The sequence below is a fragment of the Lissotriton vulgaris genome, chromosome 1_1, assembly GCF_964263255.1.
Source record: "Lissotriton vulgaris chromosome 1_1, aLisVul1.2, whole genome shotgun sequence".
NCBI classification, from domain to species: Eukaryota; Metazoa; Chordata; class Amphibia; order Caudata; family Salamandridae; genus Lissotriton; species Lissotriton vulgaris.
The window spans coordinates 2,092,942,130-2,092,959,296 of NC_141685.1; the positions used below are offsets into that span (position 1 = coordinate 2,092,942,130).

General features: G+C 45.0%; 1 protein-coding gene across 1 annotated transcript in view; it reads left to right on the plus strand.

Annotated features, from left to right (window-relative positions):
* ANO2 (anoctamin 2) overlaps nt 1-17,167 on the plus strand; it is a 1,660,301-nt gene that overhangs the window by 1,499,640 nt on the left and 143,494 nt on the right. The window contains exon 19 of the mRNA XM_086939055.1: nt 4,543-4,643. Coding sequence (XP_086795181.1) covers nt 4,543-4,643 — 101 coding nt within the window. The remainder of the gene's footprint in view (nt 1-4,542; nt 4,644-17,167) is intronic.

Sequence of the window (17,167 nt, forward strand, 5' to 3'; positions counted from 1 at the left end):
TTTGTCATTTTTGTCATGATCAAATTCCTTGCGTAAGCCAAAAGATGCAGGTTCCTCCACTTTGAACCCTTCGAGCAGGTCTGCTCTCAGTACCAGCTGGAACCTCTGGACTAGATATAGGTCACACACATCAGCTTTGATGCCATCTTCAATTTAAGTACCACAAACTGCATCAGGCCGTGGAGCATAGACACCTATGCAAACACTGTCAACTTCAGATGACAAATCACAACAATATTGTTCTTTGACTCCAAGCTAATTTCGGACAAGACCGCCCAATACCACCGGGCCACAGCCTTCTGGCAACCATTTAGACTTTGATACAATGCCCTTGCCTCAAGGAAAGGCTTAGATCCTCCACAACCTATTTGGTATGGATTTCGACAATGACGATTACAATGAATGGGATGAACTAGAACTAAAATACACAGATGACAATTGACTTGAGTACTTACAGAATGTCAGTGACATGGATACCTCCTTAGACACTGGCCTAGTCTCCCTCCCTGGTCCTGCCACTAAGGACAGTGCCTCCTTCACAGTGGTGATGTGAAGGGTGGCTGGAGTACTGAACTTTCAATTGCCCACCATGGAAGTAAAAATCAATCTTCTCATGGAAGTTCTCCAACTTAGAAAAATACAAAGCCTCTTCTGCCTTTCACTGAGACTTTGACAGATACCCTACTTGGGGCATGGGCAAAGCCACGCGCTCCATCTCCAGTGAACAAACAGAAAGCTTGTTGGTATCACCCAGCTTTAGGTAACTTAGTCGGCTGATGCAATGCCCGACCCCAGATATTTTGGTAGTTCAAACATTCACCAGAAAAGTCAACCCTAATGTTTTTCCTTCTACTCCATGGGACCATGAGTCTAAATGCATTGAAATGTTTGGCAAGTGTGTGTTTTCCTCCACTAGCCTTCCCTTGCAATCTGTCAATACCAGTTTGCTTGGCTGTTACTTCCACACACTTAATGACTCTGTTGCCCATATTTTACTTGCTGTACCCAGGGACCTATGTCTTGTCTTCATACAGGCCACTATGTGGCGAAATTCACAGAAGCAGACTGGATACTACAAACCTCATATTATGGTCAACTGGCAATGGTGAGGTAAGTAGGAGTCATGCCTGGATGTCCTCTACAGTTTTTCCAGGTAAGATAGCATGAGAGGCATTCAGCCCAGACTACTGCTCTACCCATTGCCACAACAGAAACCCCCCCTTTAGCGTGTCCTTTGAGGCACACAGCCACCCTGTCATAGGAAGAATCCAGCATTTTTCATAAGGTGGCAGGCAATAGCTTCAGGGTAATGGAAATTTTCCAGCAAGGCCATGCCCTCTCATTGCTTTACACCACCACACCTCCCACCACCCTGATAGTGACTGACTGAGGATCACCTGTCTGTTTTACAGCAGGTTGTGCAGGCCATTTTGGTCCTAGGGGCTATACAGAGGCTGCTGGCATAAGAAGTGGGAACTGGGTGCTGTTCTTGATACTTTTTAGTTGATGAAAAAGGATGGCAGCCTTTGTCCTATTTTAGACCTTTGCCCTCTCAATTCCTTCGGTGAAAGTACCAATTCAAGCTGCTCATCCTCGAAGAGGTTTTATCTGCCCTCGACCTTGGATACTTGCTGGTAGCATTTGGACCTGCAGAGTGCCTATTTCCGCATCCCTGTTCTGCAGGCTCACATGCGTGATCTATGGTTTTCAAAGGGCAGGAGCACTTTGAGTTCACAGTGCTCCCCTTTGGCCTCACTGGTGCCCCTCTGGTGTTCCCGAAAGTGATGGTGGTGGTTGCTGCACACTTTTGAAGGTTGTGGGTGCCAGTCTTCCCCTTCCTCAACAGTTGGCTGCTGAAAGCGAGTATGCCCCTTGCTCTCGTCACCCACCTCTAGACTACAACAAACCTCCTAACATTGTTGGGGGTCATTATAAACATGCCAAAGTAATATTTGACTTCTTCTCAGATGCCCCCTTCCGTTGGAGCTATTCTGGATATGATGCACTGTGGTGCCTTTCCCCTGTGGAGGAGAGTCAACAACATTCAGTCAGTGATCCGGATGTTTCAGCCTCTGTCCTAGACCTCAGTGAGGATGCTTCTGATAGTACTGGAATTGTTGCCATCTTGCTGGTCAAGCATGGCAGGTGGCCTATGCACGCTCAAGTGTGGAATATAAAGTGCTAGTGGGCACGTGATCTGTTATATTATACCCAGCATTAAGTGGAAACTGCAAAATACCGGCAGTTGTGGCTGCAGGACTGTGAATGGGTTAGCAGCAGTCCCCTCTTCTTGCCCCACCCTTAGCTAACATTAATGACTGATGTATCTCTTCTGGATTGGAAAGGGACATCTGGGAGAGTTGGAGATCAAAGGCATCTGTTCTCGGGTGGGAACCCAGCTCCACATCAACCTGTTGGAGCTGCAAGCCATTCATTTAGCCTAGAAGGACTTCCTGTCATCCTTCTAACTGAGGTTGATATAAGTGCTGATGGACAACTTTACCGCCATGTGGTACTACAACAAATGGTAGGATTGGTTCATGGCCCCTGTGCCAGGGGGCACTATCCCTCTGGAAGTGGCTGTATCACCAGGGTATTTTCCTAGTGGTGTACCAGCTGTTGGGATTTTGAAACCCCAGGGTGGTCGAACATTGATGCTGACACCTAGTAGATCATAAATGGCAGCTGCATACAGACATGGCACACAGTATCTGCATTGAGGAAGGAGAAAGTTGGCTTGATCTGTTCACCACTGCTGAGAACATGCAGTGTAAGAATCGTTGCGTATTCAGTTCCCAAGACGGCCCTCTTTCACAGAAGTATTCCATCTTGAGTGGAGCTCGCCACCTCTTGCTGCCACTACCTCTCCTCCCCTGCACACGTTCTGAAGAAGATCAGGACCTGATAATCCCTGGACAAAAGCATCTGTACTACTATCAGCTGAAGGACAGGGTCCTGCATAATCTTCACCTCTATGCTTGGGGATTGAGCCGCAACAATTGACTGTATTCAACTTCCCTCCTGAAGTAGTAGACGCTATTCTAGATGCCAGGCATTCCTCTGTGAAATCTGTATACACAAGCCATTGGGACAAGTTTTTGGTTTGTTGCCGTACTCGACAAATTGTTTCACTTCAAGTCAACCTATCTGAAGTGTTGCTATTTGTGTTGTGCCTTGCCCAGCAAGGACTTGCTTTGGGCACAGTTCAAAGTTGTTTGTCAGCTTTCAGAGTTTGTGTGGATCAGTCCTTTTTATTTAAATCACCAGTTGCAAGGCATTTTTTAAAGGTTTACAGCATATGTTTCCACCCATACCTTTCATAATGTCTCAGTGGGACCTGAATTTAGTCCTTACATTCCTAATGTGTGCTCTCTTTGAATCACTGCACATTTATCGTTTGTAGCACCTCACTCTAAACACAGTTGTCCTCATCACCAAAACAGCATCCTGGTAGATAAGTGAACTACAAGCCCTCTCTCCAACCCACCACACACAACATTCTTTCTAGATGAGCTGGTGTTGAGAACTCAAGTCTCCTGTTTCCTGAAAGTGTTAATCAATTTTCAGGCCAGACAAAATATCACTGTCCTGGGGTCCTTTTCTCCATCTCAATCCTCTGAGTAGGAGGAGAGACTACATCAGCTGGACAACGGACGAGTTCTCAACTTCTACATCAATCGTACCAGGGAACGCTGCCTGGAGCATCAACTTTTTGTAGGATTTCCTAGGGAAAAGAAAGGTAGAGCAGCCCGAAACTGGATAATTAACCTCATCAAGATTTGGTACGCAGTGGCTAAGTAGAGGCCCCCAGAAGACATCTGGACTAATTCTGTCAGGGAATGAGCTGCTACTGCTGTGTTGGCAGTGCCTGTTCTGGACATTTGCCAAACTGATACGTAATTGTTGCTCCACATGTACATGATGTACTACTATCTGCACAGCCAGGTCAGACAAGAGGGGAAAATTAACCACTTGATTCTGAAGGACGTTTAGGCTTTATCCAGTGCACAGACCTGCCAACTGGGCTGTGTTGCTTTTGTATATAGCCAAAAAGAGAGCACTCTGTGGTTAGAAGTATCCAACAGAAGAACAAGTTACTTACTTTGGTAATGCTCTCTCTAGCGGATGCTCCGTCTAACTGCAGATTTCGTACCGAACCTTCAACCTCCTTGTTCTGTTTTCCGGGACTCTTCTCCATGTAAAAGTCCCAGAGGTAGAGGTCTGCACACTGGTCAGGACCAATTTGCTGTTGGATTCTGTGACTGGGGTTGGTGACGGGGACAGCCTAGAAAGCAACTGACATCAGTGCCCATGAGTGGCTGGTGCAGAGCTGCATGATGTCATCTTCCACACACAAGGGTACTGCGTAACAATTTATGGATCCATTCTGACATCTGGGGAGTATTCAAAAGCAAATGAATATGCAATTAAATAGAGTATCCACCAGAAAAAGCATTAATGAAGGTAAGTAACTTATTCTTTAAAAATGAATAGAGTTCTAAGAAACTTACTTCAATACAATAATGTTTTCTCTTCTTGCAGTGCGCACCAGGAGGATGCCTGATGGAGCTATGTATTCAGCTCAGTATCATTATGTTGGGAAAGCAACTAATACAAAACAATCTGTTTGAAATTGGAATCCCGTAAGTATTTTGATTTTTGTTTTTATGAAGGCCTATTCATTTTTGTAGAAGGCAGCAAATTGATATATTGCACCCTATATCTTGCTTATGCCTATGTTTTAATAACATCTCACACCACTAATGCTGTCAGGTATTAGTGATTACAATGGAAGTAGAAACTCTACGCTCGGTTCAGTACACATATTTTAACTCATGCAATTTCATCATTTGATTGTTTGTCCAAGGTAATAACATTTATAGTATGAAAGATTACAGAAATTGAATACCATGTATATAGATGTAATGGTACTGCAGACTATAACACTACAAACATTTCAAACCAATTACGCACCTGTTGGAAAGTGGGTTATTAGTAGGGGGAAATGTATGACTGCCACTGGCAATAAGGCCACTAACACAATATAGGGCTCAGAATTAACCCTGGGCGAAGCACTAAGCTCTGCTCACGTAGTTTGCGAAGTTTGCGCAACTTCGCACTACGCAAGTTGCACGTAGCACAGTGCGAACACGCGTAGTGCAGCGTAGCGTAGTGCAGCGGTCATTTTTTGCTTGTTCGCGGTCCTCAACGTCATGTTTGCGACCGCGAGCAAGCAAAATCACATCTCAGCGAGATTCTCAACGTGGGGAGGTCAGGTTTCTCATTGTGAGTGGTTGCGCATGCTCGTGACCACTCGCAATGAGAAACTACCAGTTCGCGTTGAGAAAGCTGCCGCTCGAGTAAAAATCTACTCGATCAGCAAAAAACTACAGCTCGCACTGTGCAAGATGCTGTTTTCAATGATTGCACAGTGCCGGATGCTTGTCCGCACTGTACAATCATTGAAAACGCATCTTGCACAGTGCGAACATGCTACTACGCAGCTCGCGTAGTGCTACGTGAAGTTTGCGTAGTGCGAAGTGCACTTCGCATAGCTTCCCGTAGCGCTACTTTGCGAACTACGCCCACCCTTACTCAGAATAGGCCTTAGAAAATTATCCCCGTGCTCAACCCTTGGTAGCTTGGCTGTGAGCATGCAGAATTTACTTCAAAGACAAGTATGTAAAGCATTTGAAAACACTAATTCAGTAGATAATTAAGACATAATAAAAATCTAACACCAATTTATAAACATAGGAAATATTTCTATCTTTAAAATGACACCAAAACGACGAAAATCCAGAGGAGGGAACTGGAGATATGAATTTTCAAAGATTTATCATATTCTAGAACATAGAAAACTACAGTGTTTTATCGGGACATCTGGTTGCAATTGACCAGGTCAGAGTCAAAGTTTCAGGCCGACTGCCATGAAGCCCTTCTCAGCTACCCCTCGTGGTAGGTCTCAGTCACAGTTTTTACCTTCAGACTTAGAAACTTTTCTGAGGCTTTTCTTCCCGGGGTCTCTTGAAGCTCTCAGCCAGTCCATGTTCAGTGAGGGTTCGTAGGATTGCCTTGCGACGAGCTCCCGGTCAAACTTATGGAAGTCCGACCTCCGGAGCATTCGAGCGGGACAAACCAAGGATATAGGCCGACACGTGGTTGAAGGCAGGCGGCTTGGCTTATGCTCCCGGTCACCTTTTCTTCTTTTGGATGTAGAAAATTTAAGGAGCTTTGTCCCATGGGGACCCTTGATGCTCTTCACCAGGCCAGATTAAGTGAGGATTCGCCAGCCTCGGATTTTGCCTACTCTCGGTCAAACTCTGGAAGTAGAGCTTTTTAGCGGGACAAACCTGGATGGTAGACTGACTCGCGGTTGAAGGCAGGTGGCTTGGGTGGCCAGGTTGAGTTGGTCCCCTTACGGAGCTTTTTTTAAAGTTGCTCCAAAGTTCTCCAACGTTCTCTAACTTCTTCCTGAAGTTCCCCAAAGTGTCGCAAACTCACTTCGAGTGTCTGAAAGCTCCAAGATGGTCATTGAAAGTTGAGGACTTCAGTTACCACAATCCACTTGGACAAAACCCTTACAAATCCACTGTTAGCTCTCCACGTTGAGGATTCTTGGTGGTGATGTCCCAGGTGAGCTCTGTTAACCTGTAGCTTGCAGGGAGTCCACTGTTGCAGAAGGTGCAATCTTCAGAGTGCACGCCTTAGGAAATGCACACCCAACTTCTCAGCATGGCCATTTTTGCTTTCTTAAGTTTCAAGCTGTAGATCTGAGAGGCTCTGACCCTCTCAGATACTTATTCCAAATTCTCTGTGTCAGGAAGGAGGTCATGCCTATCCAATGGGGTGTAGGGTACCACCCCAAGGTATCATCACTTCCTGCAGAGTGTGGCACTATTTTGTACCAGAGTGCCCCAATTCTTCCAAATTCATAATGGCTGATTTTCCAGCAGGAGAGAGAGCAGGATAAATGTACACCTAGGATGGCTAATCTCCATAGTATCTCCACCTTGATTCGGCTCATTCCTTCCTTAAGCCTAGCATCTGGCTGGGTTCAAATGAGTAAAGTTGTAAATTACACTGGTGCTTTCCCCTTCCCTTGAAGTCCATTGTTTATGACTCCTTCCCCTATTCTGGTAGTCCTGTGTAACAGAACACTGCCCTCCCAGCTGAGCTGCTCAACCCCAGTGGCTCTTTATCACCTCTTCAAAGAAGCCTGGCTAATCCACTTAACTCTGCCCAATTCGGACAGACCACTAGAAGGCTGAATCTGAGCTTACAGACAAAGAAAGTCATAACTTATTTTCTGTACATTTTTGGGAGAAATTCAACAACATCATATTGGTGCGCTTATTAATACCATTCTGGGAAGTCTTTGAATGGTATTTTTAGCCTTTTCTGAATCGTGCAGTTTAGTTAGGTAAAAACTGTGGTTAGGAACTGATGCTTTTGTTTTTCTGAAACTGGGGATTTTACAGCATTTATATTTCCTCTCTTGACGTTCTCAGATCAAGTCTAAAAATTGGCTGATATTGTATGGATTTAAACCGTACTGACCGTTCCTTGCTACTAGCTTAAACTGTATCTATATGATGTGTGAGAAATTAAGTTGTCGGTTGGGGTGGGGTCAAACCCTACTCAAGGAACAACCTCAATCCTTGTCAGGGTGAACTACAAAAAGCCTCTAAATCAACCTGCACTTAAACCTCTGGTAGCTTGGCACAAAAGTACTCAGGCTTAACTTCGAGGCAATGTGTTAACTAATTAGAACAAGAGAATACAATTTAAAAAATGACACCGAAACCACAAAAATCCAATTAGTAGATCTGGTGTTATGCAATTTCAAAGATTTAAGGTAAGTATAGCGCCTAAAATTACAAAGCAGCATTCGCAGTGATCTGGTCATGCAAGACCGGGTGAAAGTCACAAGTTCAGGCCAACCGCGATGAAGCATGGGCTAGATACAGAGAAGAGGTTTATCCCACTGAAAGAGTTACCTTCTCAAAGTCAGGTGCAAAGAGCCCAGTTCGCGATGGAGGAAACTGCAAAGAGCAGGGGGAGCGTTGTAGATGGTTGTCGCTGTAGCGCGAAGAGCAGGCCAGGCATTGTGGATTGTCCTTGCTGTAGCAGGAAAGTTCCTGTTGGGTGTCATGGATGGTCACTGTTGGAGCTTTGTGTTGGCAGTGACGACTGGCTGGTTATGCTGCAGTGCCAACTGCAGATCTTGCATTGCCAGTCGCCGCTGGTGGTCACTGTACCGAAAAGAGACGGGTCCACCAGAGCTTTGTTTTGGCAGTCATTGTGGGTTGCAAGATCTCGGCACGAACAGACCCATTCTCGGTTGCAAAGAGCCTAAAACTTCAAGATTTCTCCTTTTTCGGAGAACGGGTGCACTCTGATGCTGACCGGGCTCAGGAAGGTTCAGTTGCAGGTCTAGTTGCAGCAAGTCATCTAGGCAGTTGCAAGGAGGCCTCTGGAGCTTGTTGTGTCTTGTGTGGCTGTAGCACTGAACGGGTGGTCAGTAAGCTCTTCCTCAGAGTCCCTCAGATTAGTCAGTGTCTAACGCAAACAGGTCCAATCTTCGTTCTGAGACACCAAGGCAATCATACAAGCAGCAGGGCAGTCCTTAAGGAGTGTCCTAAAGAATGGCTGTCAGGGTCCAATATTAATATCTTGTGCCAGCTTTGAAGTGGAAGGAACCTCTAGACTTCTCCCCGCCACATCTGGTTCTGGAATTTCCTACCTCCCTGCACTTGTTCCCAGGATGCCTTGAGTCACAAAAGGCTAGTGTGAAGCTCTTTGTGTATGCTGAGGCCCTCTCATCATGTCAATATGACCCATCCTGCCAACACACTGACCCCCCCTTTGTGATGCTGTCCGATAGAAATACACAAATGCCAACTACACCTTGTCACGTGACACAGGATACAGCTGCAGGCACCCACTTGTTAGGGATAAGAAAATGGCAACTTTGTAAATGTACAGGAATTTATATAGCGCAAATCACCGAGCTGTTTCTAAGTGCTTGCTTAGGGAACCCGTCCTGGTATTCCCCTGTGAGATAACCCCGGCAGGGTATCCGCAAGGTAAAAGTCAGGCATCCCGCCGCGAGGGGCCGTTGTCGAGATTAAGCAAGCTATTGCCCAGAGTCGCAGACTGTGAACCCGTGAATCGAGTAGGTACCGGAGCGAGAATTGTCGAGTCCATGGCATTTTTTTTTTATAGGACTCAAGACCCCGCCGAGCCGGGAATTAAACCCTGGTCCCGGGCTGACCTCTGCTTCCAGGTCTGCCTCCTCTAACCAGTGAGCCACACTTCTCCACAACTTTCCAACAGTAATAGACACACAAATGATGAACGGAATGTGGAACAATAAAACATTCACCCCAGTCAATAGATCTGTGTTAAATCCATTATTCTTTTGCTCACCATGCCACCCCAGTTTAGACCCAGCCATATGCAAATCAGTCTTGACCCTGCTCCTCATAGGAACTTCCAAGCAAGGTCCTTCCTGGACCAGCAACAAGCATCCTGGGACCGATTTTGTAGTATCACCCCCTTATCAGCTAGGCTAGCTTGAATCCAGTGGCACAGTAAGCCCGGGTCAAAAATTCACCCCAATCAAGAGATCTGGGTTAAATCGATCGTTCTTTTCCTCACCATGCAACACCAGTTGTTCACTAGGGGTAAATGATTAATTTTTAAATTGCAACGTCTTCACTGCTGAAAGATTGCATTACAGTGAAAAGATCAAAAGGCAGATGCTGTCTGAATATAATTTGTAAGAAAATTGCTTTGGTTTTAAAAAACACACAATGCATGGTAATATTACCTTCTTACCTAAATTAGATTTGCTGCACATTTGTGTACATCATCCAAATGCCAATTTCATGAGCCAAACATGTAATTTTACACCAATTAAGTTGAAGCTAGAATGTAGGTTCTTTTTCCGTCACCACGTAGATTCTGCTATTTTTTTGAAACAAGGTCAAGCAGATTCAATTGGGAGGGAAGTAGAAAGCGTTCTAGATTACTGTGAAGTGAAATTATTTTTTCAAACACGTTTTGTACTCCTTTTGGGGGGCGGGACACAGGGCAGAGGGGGACTACTTGGCACCAACAGGGGGGTTGGGATTACTTGCCACTGGTGTCCTGGAATCAGTCCTACTAGGGATCTACAAATTGGGCAAAGTCCACATTCTGAACTTGGCTGTCAGGGTAGTGCGGGCGAGCAAAGTCTTACCAGGGTAGTAGTGTTTTGAAGGAGAGTTCCAAACTTAACATTCAGTCAAGAAACGCAGTAATGTAATGCCCAGACCAGTGCTCACCTTTAGATGAAAATAAACTGATTTACTTTCACTGCAAAATTAAATGCCACACAGCACCATATAGGCAAAATTACTGGGTTTCTATTGAATGCCCTCAGTAAAGCACTTCACCTCTCTAAGAGTTTTAAAATTTACTGTCCCGGGTATGTCATATAGGTATTGGCATTAATCAAACACCGGTTCCTATTTGCTGTGGACTATTATCTGGAAAATGCATAAATAAGCTCACTTTCACCAAAGAGTTCAAGCAAACATATCCCTTTACTCGTATGGCAGACTTCTCAGACTTCTTTAACTGTTCAGCCATTCAGTCTGTTTGCATTTAGGCCTGGCTTTAGCTTCTCAAGGAGGTCCAGCTCTGTGGTGGTAGCAGGTGTGATTTGCAAACCCATTTCGGCCACAGTAACTGCAACAATGATGTACTCTGGTGGCAGCCTCACTTGGTCATTGTTTGCTGGCAGGGATCAGCAATTCTGGTTTGCATGGTGGAGCTCATCTTTAGCATTTGTGGAATAATTGTCTGTAGATAGGTGCCTGGTCATGGCAGATGTGGCTTTGGGTCGGGTCTTCAGCAGGTGATCATTTTTGACAGTTCCACCATCTCAGGCCCATAGTAGCTAGTGACTCTGTCACACCAGTTACAATATCTGGGCTGGGAAATTCAACAGGAGACCATCTTTGGCAGATGTGGCCTCTTGGAGTCTCTCAAGGGTTCCACATCTGTGACAATGGCTGTTGTTCTTGGGGCAGTTCTGATAACAGGAAGCATTAGCACCAGTTTTCAGGCTCACAGGAGGCAGGACACAATGTTGCATCTCCTTTTTTTATTTTTTTTATTTTATTATTTCACAGTTTCTTAACAAAAGACCAATTAATATAACCATTTATATTACTTCAAACATGCATATGCTCAGCAAACAGTCCCTATATTCCAATACCAGTTTTGCGTTTCTTTGCCCCTTTAACTGAATATAAACTAAACTCAAAGTTAAATATATTATACATCTCTGTCCTCCAACGTTCAAAAGCTGGAGCTTCAGGTTGGAGCCAATCTGCCGCTAAACACAGCCTTGCTACAGTCATAGCAATAAAGATCAAATATCGGTGTTTAAATAAGGGAGTGCCCTTCCCTAATTGCGGGCCCAAACCCAAAAGCATAATTGTAGAGGTTATAACAATCGGCATTCCAATGTTTCTACTTAAGAACTATTCTATATTATCAATAAAATTTGCCAGATGACCACAACTGAAATAAATATGTATCATATCGACGTTATCCCCCCCACAAAGAAAACATTTTCCATCATGTCCTGTTCTCCATTTAGACATACGTGCTGGCGTGTAATACAAATTAAAAAACGTTTTGTAGCATTGCACACGCAAATTGGCAGAAAGTAATGATTCCCTTGACATTAAAATAGCATCTTTCAAGGATACATTCTGAACCCTCAAAGCTACAGACCATTTACCATCCTGTTTCTCTAAATGATCCTTCCTATCAATAACTGATATACCTCCCAAATTTTACCTTGTCGTTGAATGGCCGCTACAACTATATTGGGAGCCAATGTAATTTTTTTCTGTAAGATGAAATTGCAAATTTGCTAATATTTAAAAAACAGTACCTTAGATAAATTATACAATCGAGACATATCTGCAAAAGACATAAAAGAACTATCTGTATCAACAAAGTCTCCCAGCTGAACAATGCCTCTAACCCGCCACCCGACAGCGACACCATCCCAGAAAATAGAAGGTAAAAATGTTATAGCATTAGTGGGGCTATACCAAGATAGTTTATTCATTTGACATAACTTACGTATTTTTTTCCAAACATTATAAACCGATCTTAGCACCTTAAACCTTGTCCGTTTAAAATAGCTTCTATCTATTTCTTTAAATAAGCATTGTCGTGCCTCTGGTCCTAACAACATTTGAAAAATTGAGGGGGCCTCCGCCTCATTACCTATGTCCTCTCCAGTCAGGAGTATCCACTTTTTTAACAAAAAGCATGTGTAAAAATACAATGTAAGATCAGAAATCGCTAATCCCCCACGCTCAATTGGTAAAGTCAAAAATCGCATAGCCCTTCTCGGTTTACCAGGTGACCATACAAAATTAGAACAAATAGACTGTAAATGTTGTAATTTCGGTGTGGTAAATTCTAACGGTACCGCTGTAAACAAATATAATATCTTGGCTAATATATTCATCTTAATAACATTACTTCTACCGATTAATGTGAGATGAAGTTGTGACCACTTATCTAATAATTCCTGCATATTACGTACTAAAGTAACCCAATTGGCCTCAACTAATTCCTGCATAGATGATCGAACTTTAATACCCAAGTATGTTACTGCTTTTTCAATTCGAGCATCATCCAAAGTAACCGTTTCTGGGATTAACACTTGCGTTTTAGCTGCATTTAATTTGCAACCTGATACTTGACCAAAATTTGTGGCAAGCCGTTCTATCTCTAGAAGTGCCAAGTGGGGATCCGAGGTAGTTATTGCAATATCATCTGCATATGCAAATACAGAATATGGGATATTATGTACAATAAAATGTTTAATCGAAACATTATTACCCAATTGCTCAATTAATTGATTGATATATAATGCAAACAGTAATGGTGAACAGGAGAACCCTTGTCAATCAATCAATCAATCAATCATAACATTTGTATAGCGCACTACACCCGGCAGGGTCTCAAGGCGCTTGGGGGGGAGGGGGTCTGCTATTGCTCGAACAGCCAAGTCTTGAGTTGTTTCCTGAACGCGAGATGGTCCTGGGTCAGCCGAAGATGGATGGGGAGGGAGTTCCATGTCTTGGCCGCCAGGTAGGAGAAGGGTCTACCTCTGGCGGTGGCTCTTCGGATGCGTGGTACGGCGGCGAGGGTGAGGCTTGTAGAACGTAGCTGGTGGGTGGGCGTGTAGAAGGTCAAGCGGTCATTGAGGTACTTGGGGCCCAGGTCGTGGAGAGACTTGTGTGCGTGGGTGAGGAGCCTGAACGTGATCCTCTTGCTGACTGGGAGCCAGTGCAGGTCCTTCAGGTGGCCGGAGATGTGGCTGCGTTGGGGGATGTCCAGGATGAGTCGGGCGGAGGCGTTATGGATGCGTTGGAGTCTTTTCTGTAGCTTGGCTGTGGTTCCGGCGTAGAGAGTGTTTCCGTAGTCCAGTCGGCTGGTGACGAGTGCTTGGGTGACCTTCTTCCTGGTTTCGGTCGGGATCCATCGGAAGATCTTGCGAAGCATGCGTAGGGTGTTGAAGCATGATGAGGAGACGGCGTTGACTTGTCTGGTCATCAAGAGGGAGGAGTCTAGGATGAAGCCCAGGTTGCGTGCGTGGTCTGTTGGCTTTGGGGTGGCGCCCAGGGCGGGGGGCCACCAGGAGTCGTCCCAGGCGGAGGGTGGTGGTCCCAGGATGAGGACTTCCGTCTTGTCTGAGTTCAGTGTCAGGCGGCTGTTCTTCATCCACTCGGCGACGTCTTTCATCCCTTCGTGTAGGCTCGTTCTGGCGGTGGCGGGGTCTCTGGTGAGGGAGAGAATCAGTTGGGTGTCGTCGGCGTAGGAGATGATGTTGAGGTTGTGCTGGCGTGCGATGGTTGCAAGAGGTCTCATGTAGACGTTGAAGAGGGTGGGGCTGAGTGATGATCCTTGCGGTACACTGCAGAAGACTTCGGTGGCCTTGGATCGAAACGGGGGGAGGCGGACTCTCTGTGTTCTTCCGGTGAGGAACGAGATGATCCACTCCAGTGCCTTCTCTTGGATACCGATGTTGCTGAGGCGTTGAACTAGGGTGCGGTGGCAGACAGTATCGAACGCTGCAGAGAGGTCCAGTGATGAGGGTCGTTGTTTCTCCGTTGTCGAGCAGGGTTCTGATGTCGTCGGTGGCTGCGATTAGGGCGGTCTCGGTGCTGTGGTTGGCTCGGAAACCGGACTGCGAGGGGTCGAGGGTTCCGTTCGTCTCGAGGAAGGCTGCAAGCTGTCTGTTGACTGTCTTCTCGATCACTTTGGCGGGAAAAGCGAGGAGCGAGATGGGGCGGAAGTTCTTGAGGTCGGTGGGGTCAGCTGTTGGTTTCTTCAGTAGGGCGTTAAGCTCGGCATGCTTCCAGCTCTCCGGGAAGGTGGCGGTGTTGAAAGAGGTGTTGATGACATCCCAGAGTTGGGGTGCGATGATGGAGTCGGCCTTGTTGAAGACGTGGTGGGGGTAGGGGTCGGTTGGAGATCCGGAGTGGATGGTGTTCATCGTGCGGGCTGTGTCTTCGGTGGTTACCGTGGTCCAGGTGCGGAGGGTGCCGGTGGGGGGCGTTGGTTCGATGGTTGGGTGCGTGGATGGTGCACTGAAGCTGTTGTGGATGTCGGCGATCTTGCGGTGGAAGAACGAGGCGAGAGAGTCGCAGAGATCTTGTGAAGGAGTGATTTCGTTGTTGCCGGTGCTGGGGTTAGTGAACTCCTTGACGAGTGCACTAAGTAATGTTCACTGGTTCTGATAGTAATCCCATAGCGGCGATTCTAGCGACCGGAGAAGTGTACAAAACCTGAGGGGCAATAAGGACCGTTGACCAAAACCCAAATACCGCATTAATTCCCACAGGTATGCCCACTCCACCCAGTCAAACGCCTTTTCTGCATCCAGAAGAATTAGGCCCAGATCCCGCTTTTCAACATGGGCGACATCAAACAGTGTCACTACCTTATTAATGTGCGAAGTTGTATTACGTCCTGTAATAAACCCATGTTGAGTCCGTGATAACAAAGAACTAATAACTTTAGACATCCAAGTGGCCAATATCTTAGAATATATTTCACTATCACAGTTCAATAATGATATTGGTCGATATGAGCCGATCAGTTCAGGGTCTTTTCCCTTTTTATTGAACACTACTATAGTGGCCTCTGCCCAAGATTTAGGTGCACATCCCTCCTGTGCAGCCCTAAATGTATTTTAATTAAATAAAAAAAAGCTTTTAAATCTCTGTAGGCAATCTAACAGGCCCGGCAACCTTTCCCATAGCTAAGCCCTTGACCACGATTTCTACCTCTTCCATTGATATAGGCTCATCCAACGATGCGATATCACTGGAATCTAGATGTTTTATAATCCCATCCGAGTAGATTAATAAAATGATTGTCGTCTTGTTCTTGTTCCTGTTGAGTATATAAATCTGAATAAAATTGATGCAAGATAGATAAGATCCCTTTAGGTTCCTGACAAACTACCCCAGTCTTGTCTCTCAAGGCCTTAATCCACCCCATAAATTCCTTCCTACGTAACCGCCATTGCAAACAGCTGCCCACAGTTTCCCTAAATTCATGCATTTGTTTTTTATTTGCTGGCATTTTCAGTATTCTAGATCCCTTGTATTCTAGCCTTTACCTGTTCAGTGGCTTCTTTTAACTCTACAATGTTAGTTGCCCTTGATCTATCCCCCTGAATTAAGTTACCCTCGGTAATATTAAACATTGCATACAACTCCTGTATCTCTGCCTTTTTCTTCCGATTTTGAAGGAAAACAAAGCTTAGCACTTCGCCTCTGAAGCATGCTTTAAGTAAGTATCATTCTGTAGCACAATGGACAGAATTTCTATTATTAGTGAAGAACTTACTAATCCACCTAGACATATGCTCTTTAAAATTCTCATTTAGACAAAGTTTTTGATCATAAGAAAATGTCCTCATAGGCGAATACTGAGTAGTAGCCGTTAGTGTCAATACAATTGGAGAATGATCAGAGGTGATCCTCGGTACAATCTGAATTGCAGCACCCCCCATTAACAAAGCAGATAAGAAAAAATAATCCAGGTGTGCAAACTTTTTGAGAGGATAAGAATAATAGGTGAACCCCGGGTCCGTCGGGTTTAAATTGCTCCATACGCCAATCAAACCATGATCATTTAAAAGATTATACAGGACTTTGATCACCACGTGTTTACGCCCATAGTAGCCCAGTGGTCCTTTCTGCAAATGTGAAATTGTTAAAATAATATTCATGTCCCCACATAAAATAAACGGTGTCCCCCATAGTGTTAATTTGATATTTAACTCTTCAACAATGGAAGCATCGTCCAAGTTGTATCCATATATGACGCAAACTGTAGATTTGATTCCACCAAAACCACATTCTGCGATGGCCCATCTACCACCTTTATCCGCTAGACATCGACCCACTGCAACCTTATTATCCTTAGCCAATATTGCCACTCCTCTAATCATAGAGGATTGCTGTGGAGCCACTACCTGTCTATATCCCAAGGTTTCTAAAACTTCCCTCTGTGTCCGAGGTATGTGCATCTCTTGGAGAAAGACCACATCAGGCTGGATGTTAGGTAATTCTGCTGTGACGTGATTTCTCTTACTCCAATTATTTAAACCAGAGACATTCCAAGTATTTATTTATTTATTTTATTTTTAACATTTCTTAAGTGCGAACAATTGCCCGCAGGCGTCTCGGCGCTGTACTTTGTATGCTCTCCTGTGCGGTCTTATGAGTATTTAGAGGTTGAATAACCATGTTTTCAGATTCTTTCTGAAGGACATAAGATTTGGGCTGGATCTTATGGATTGCGGGAGTGTGTTCCATAATTTTGGGGCGGCAACCAGGAAACGTCTATCTCCCCAGTTGACCAGCTTAGTCCGTGGCACTACCAAATCGTTCAGTTTAGCTGAACGGAGTGTCCGAGAAGGAATGTATGGAACAAGATGGTCTCTCAGGAATTGAGGTGCTTGGTGATGTAGCGATTTGTACACAATGCACAGTGTTTTGAATTTAATTCTGTTCCTGATAGGGAGCCAGTGAAAATTTCTTAAGGTCTCAGTTATAGGCTTAAATTT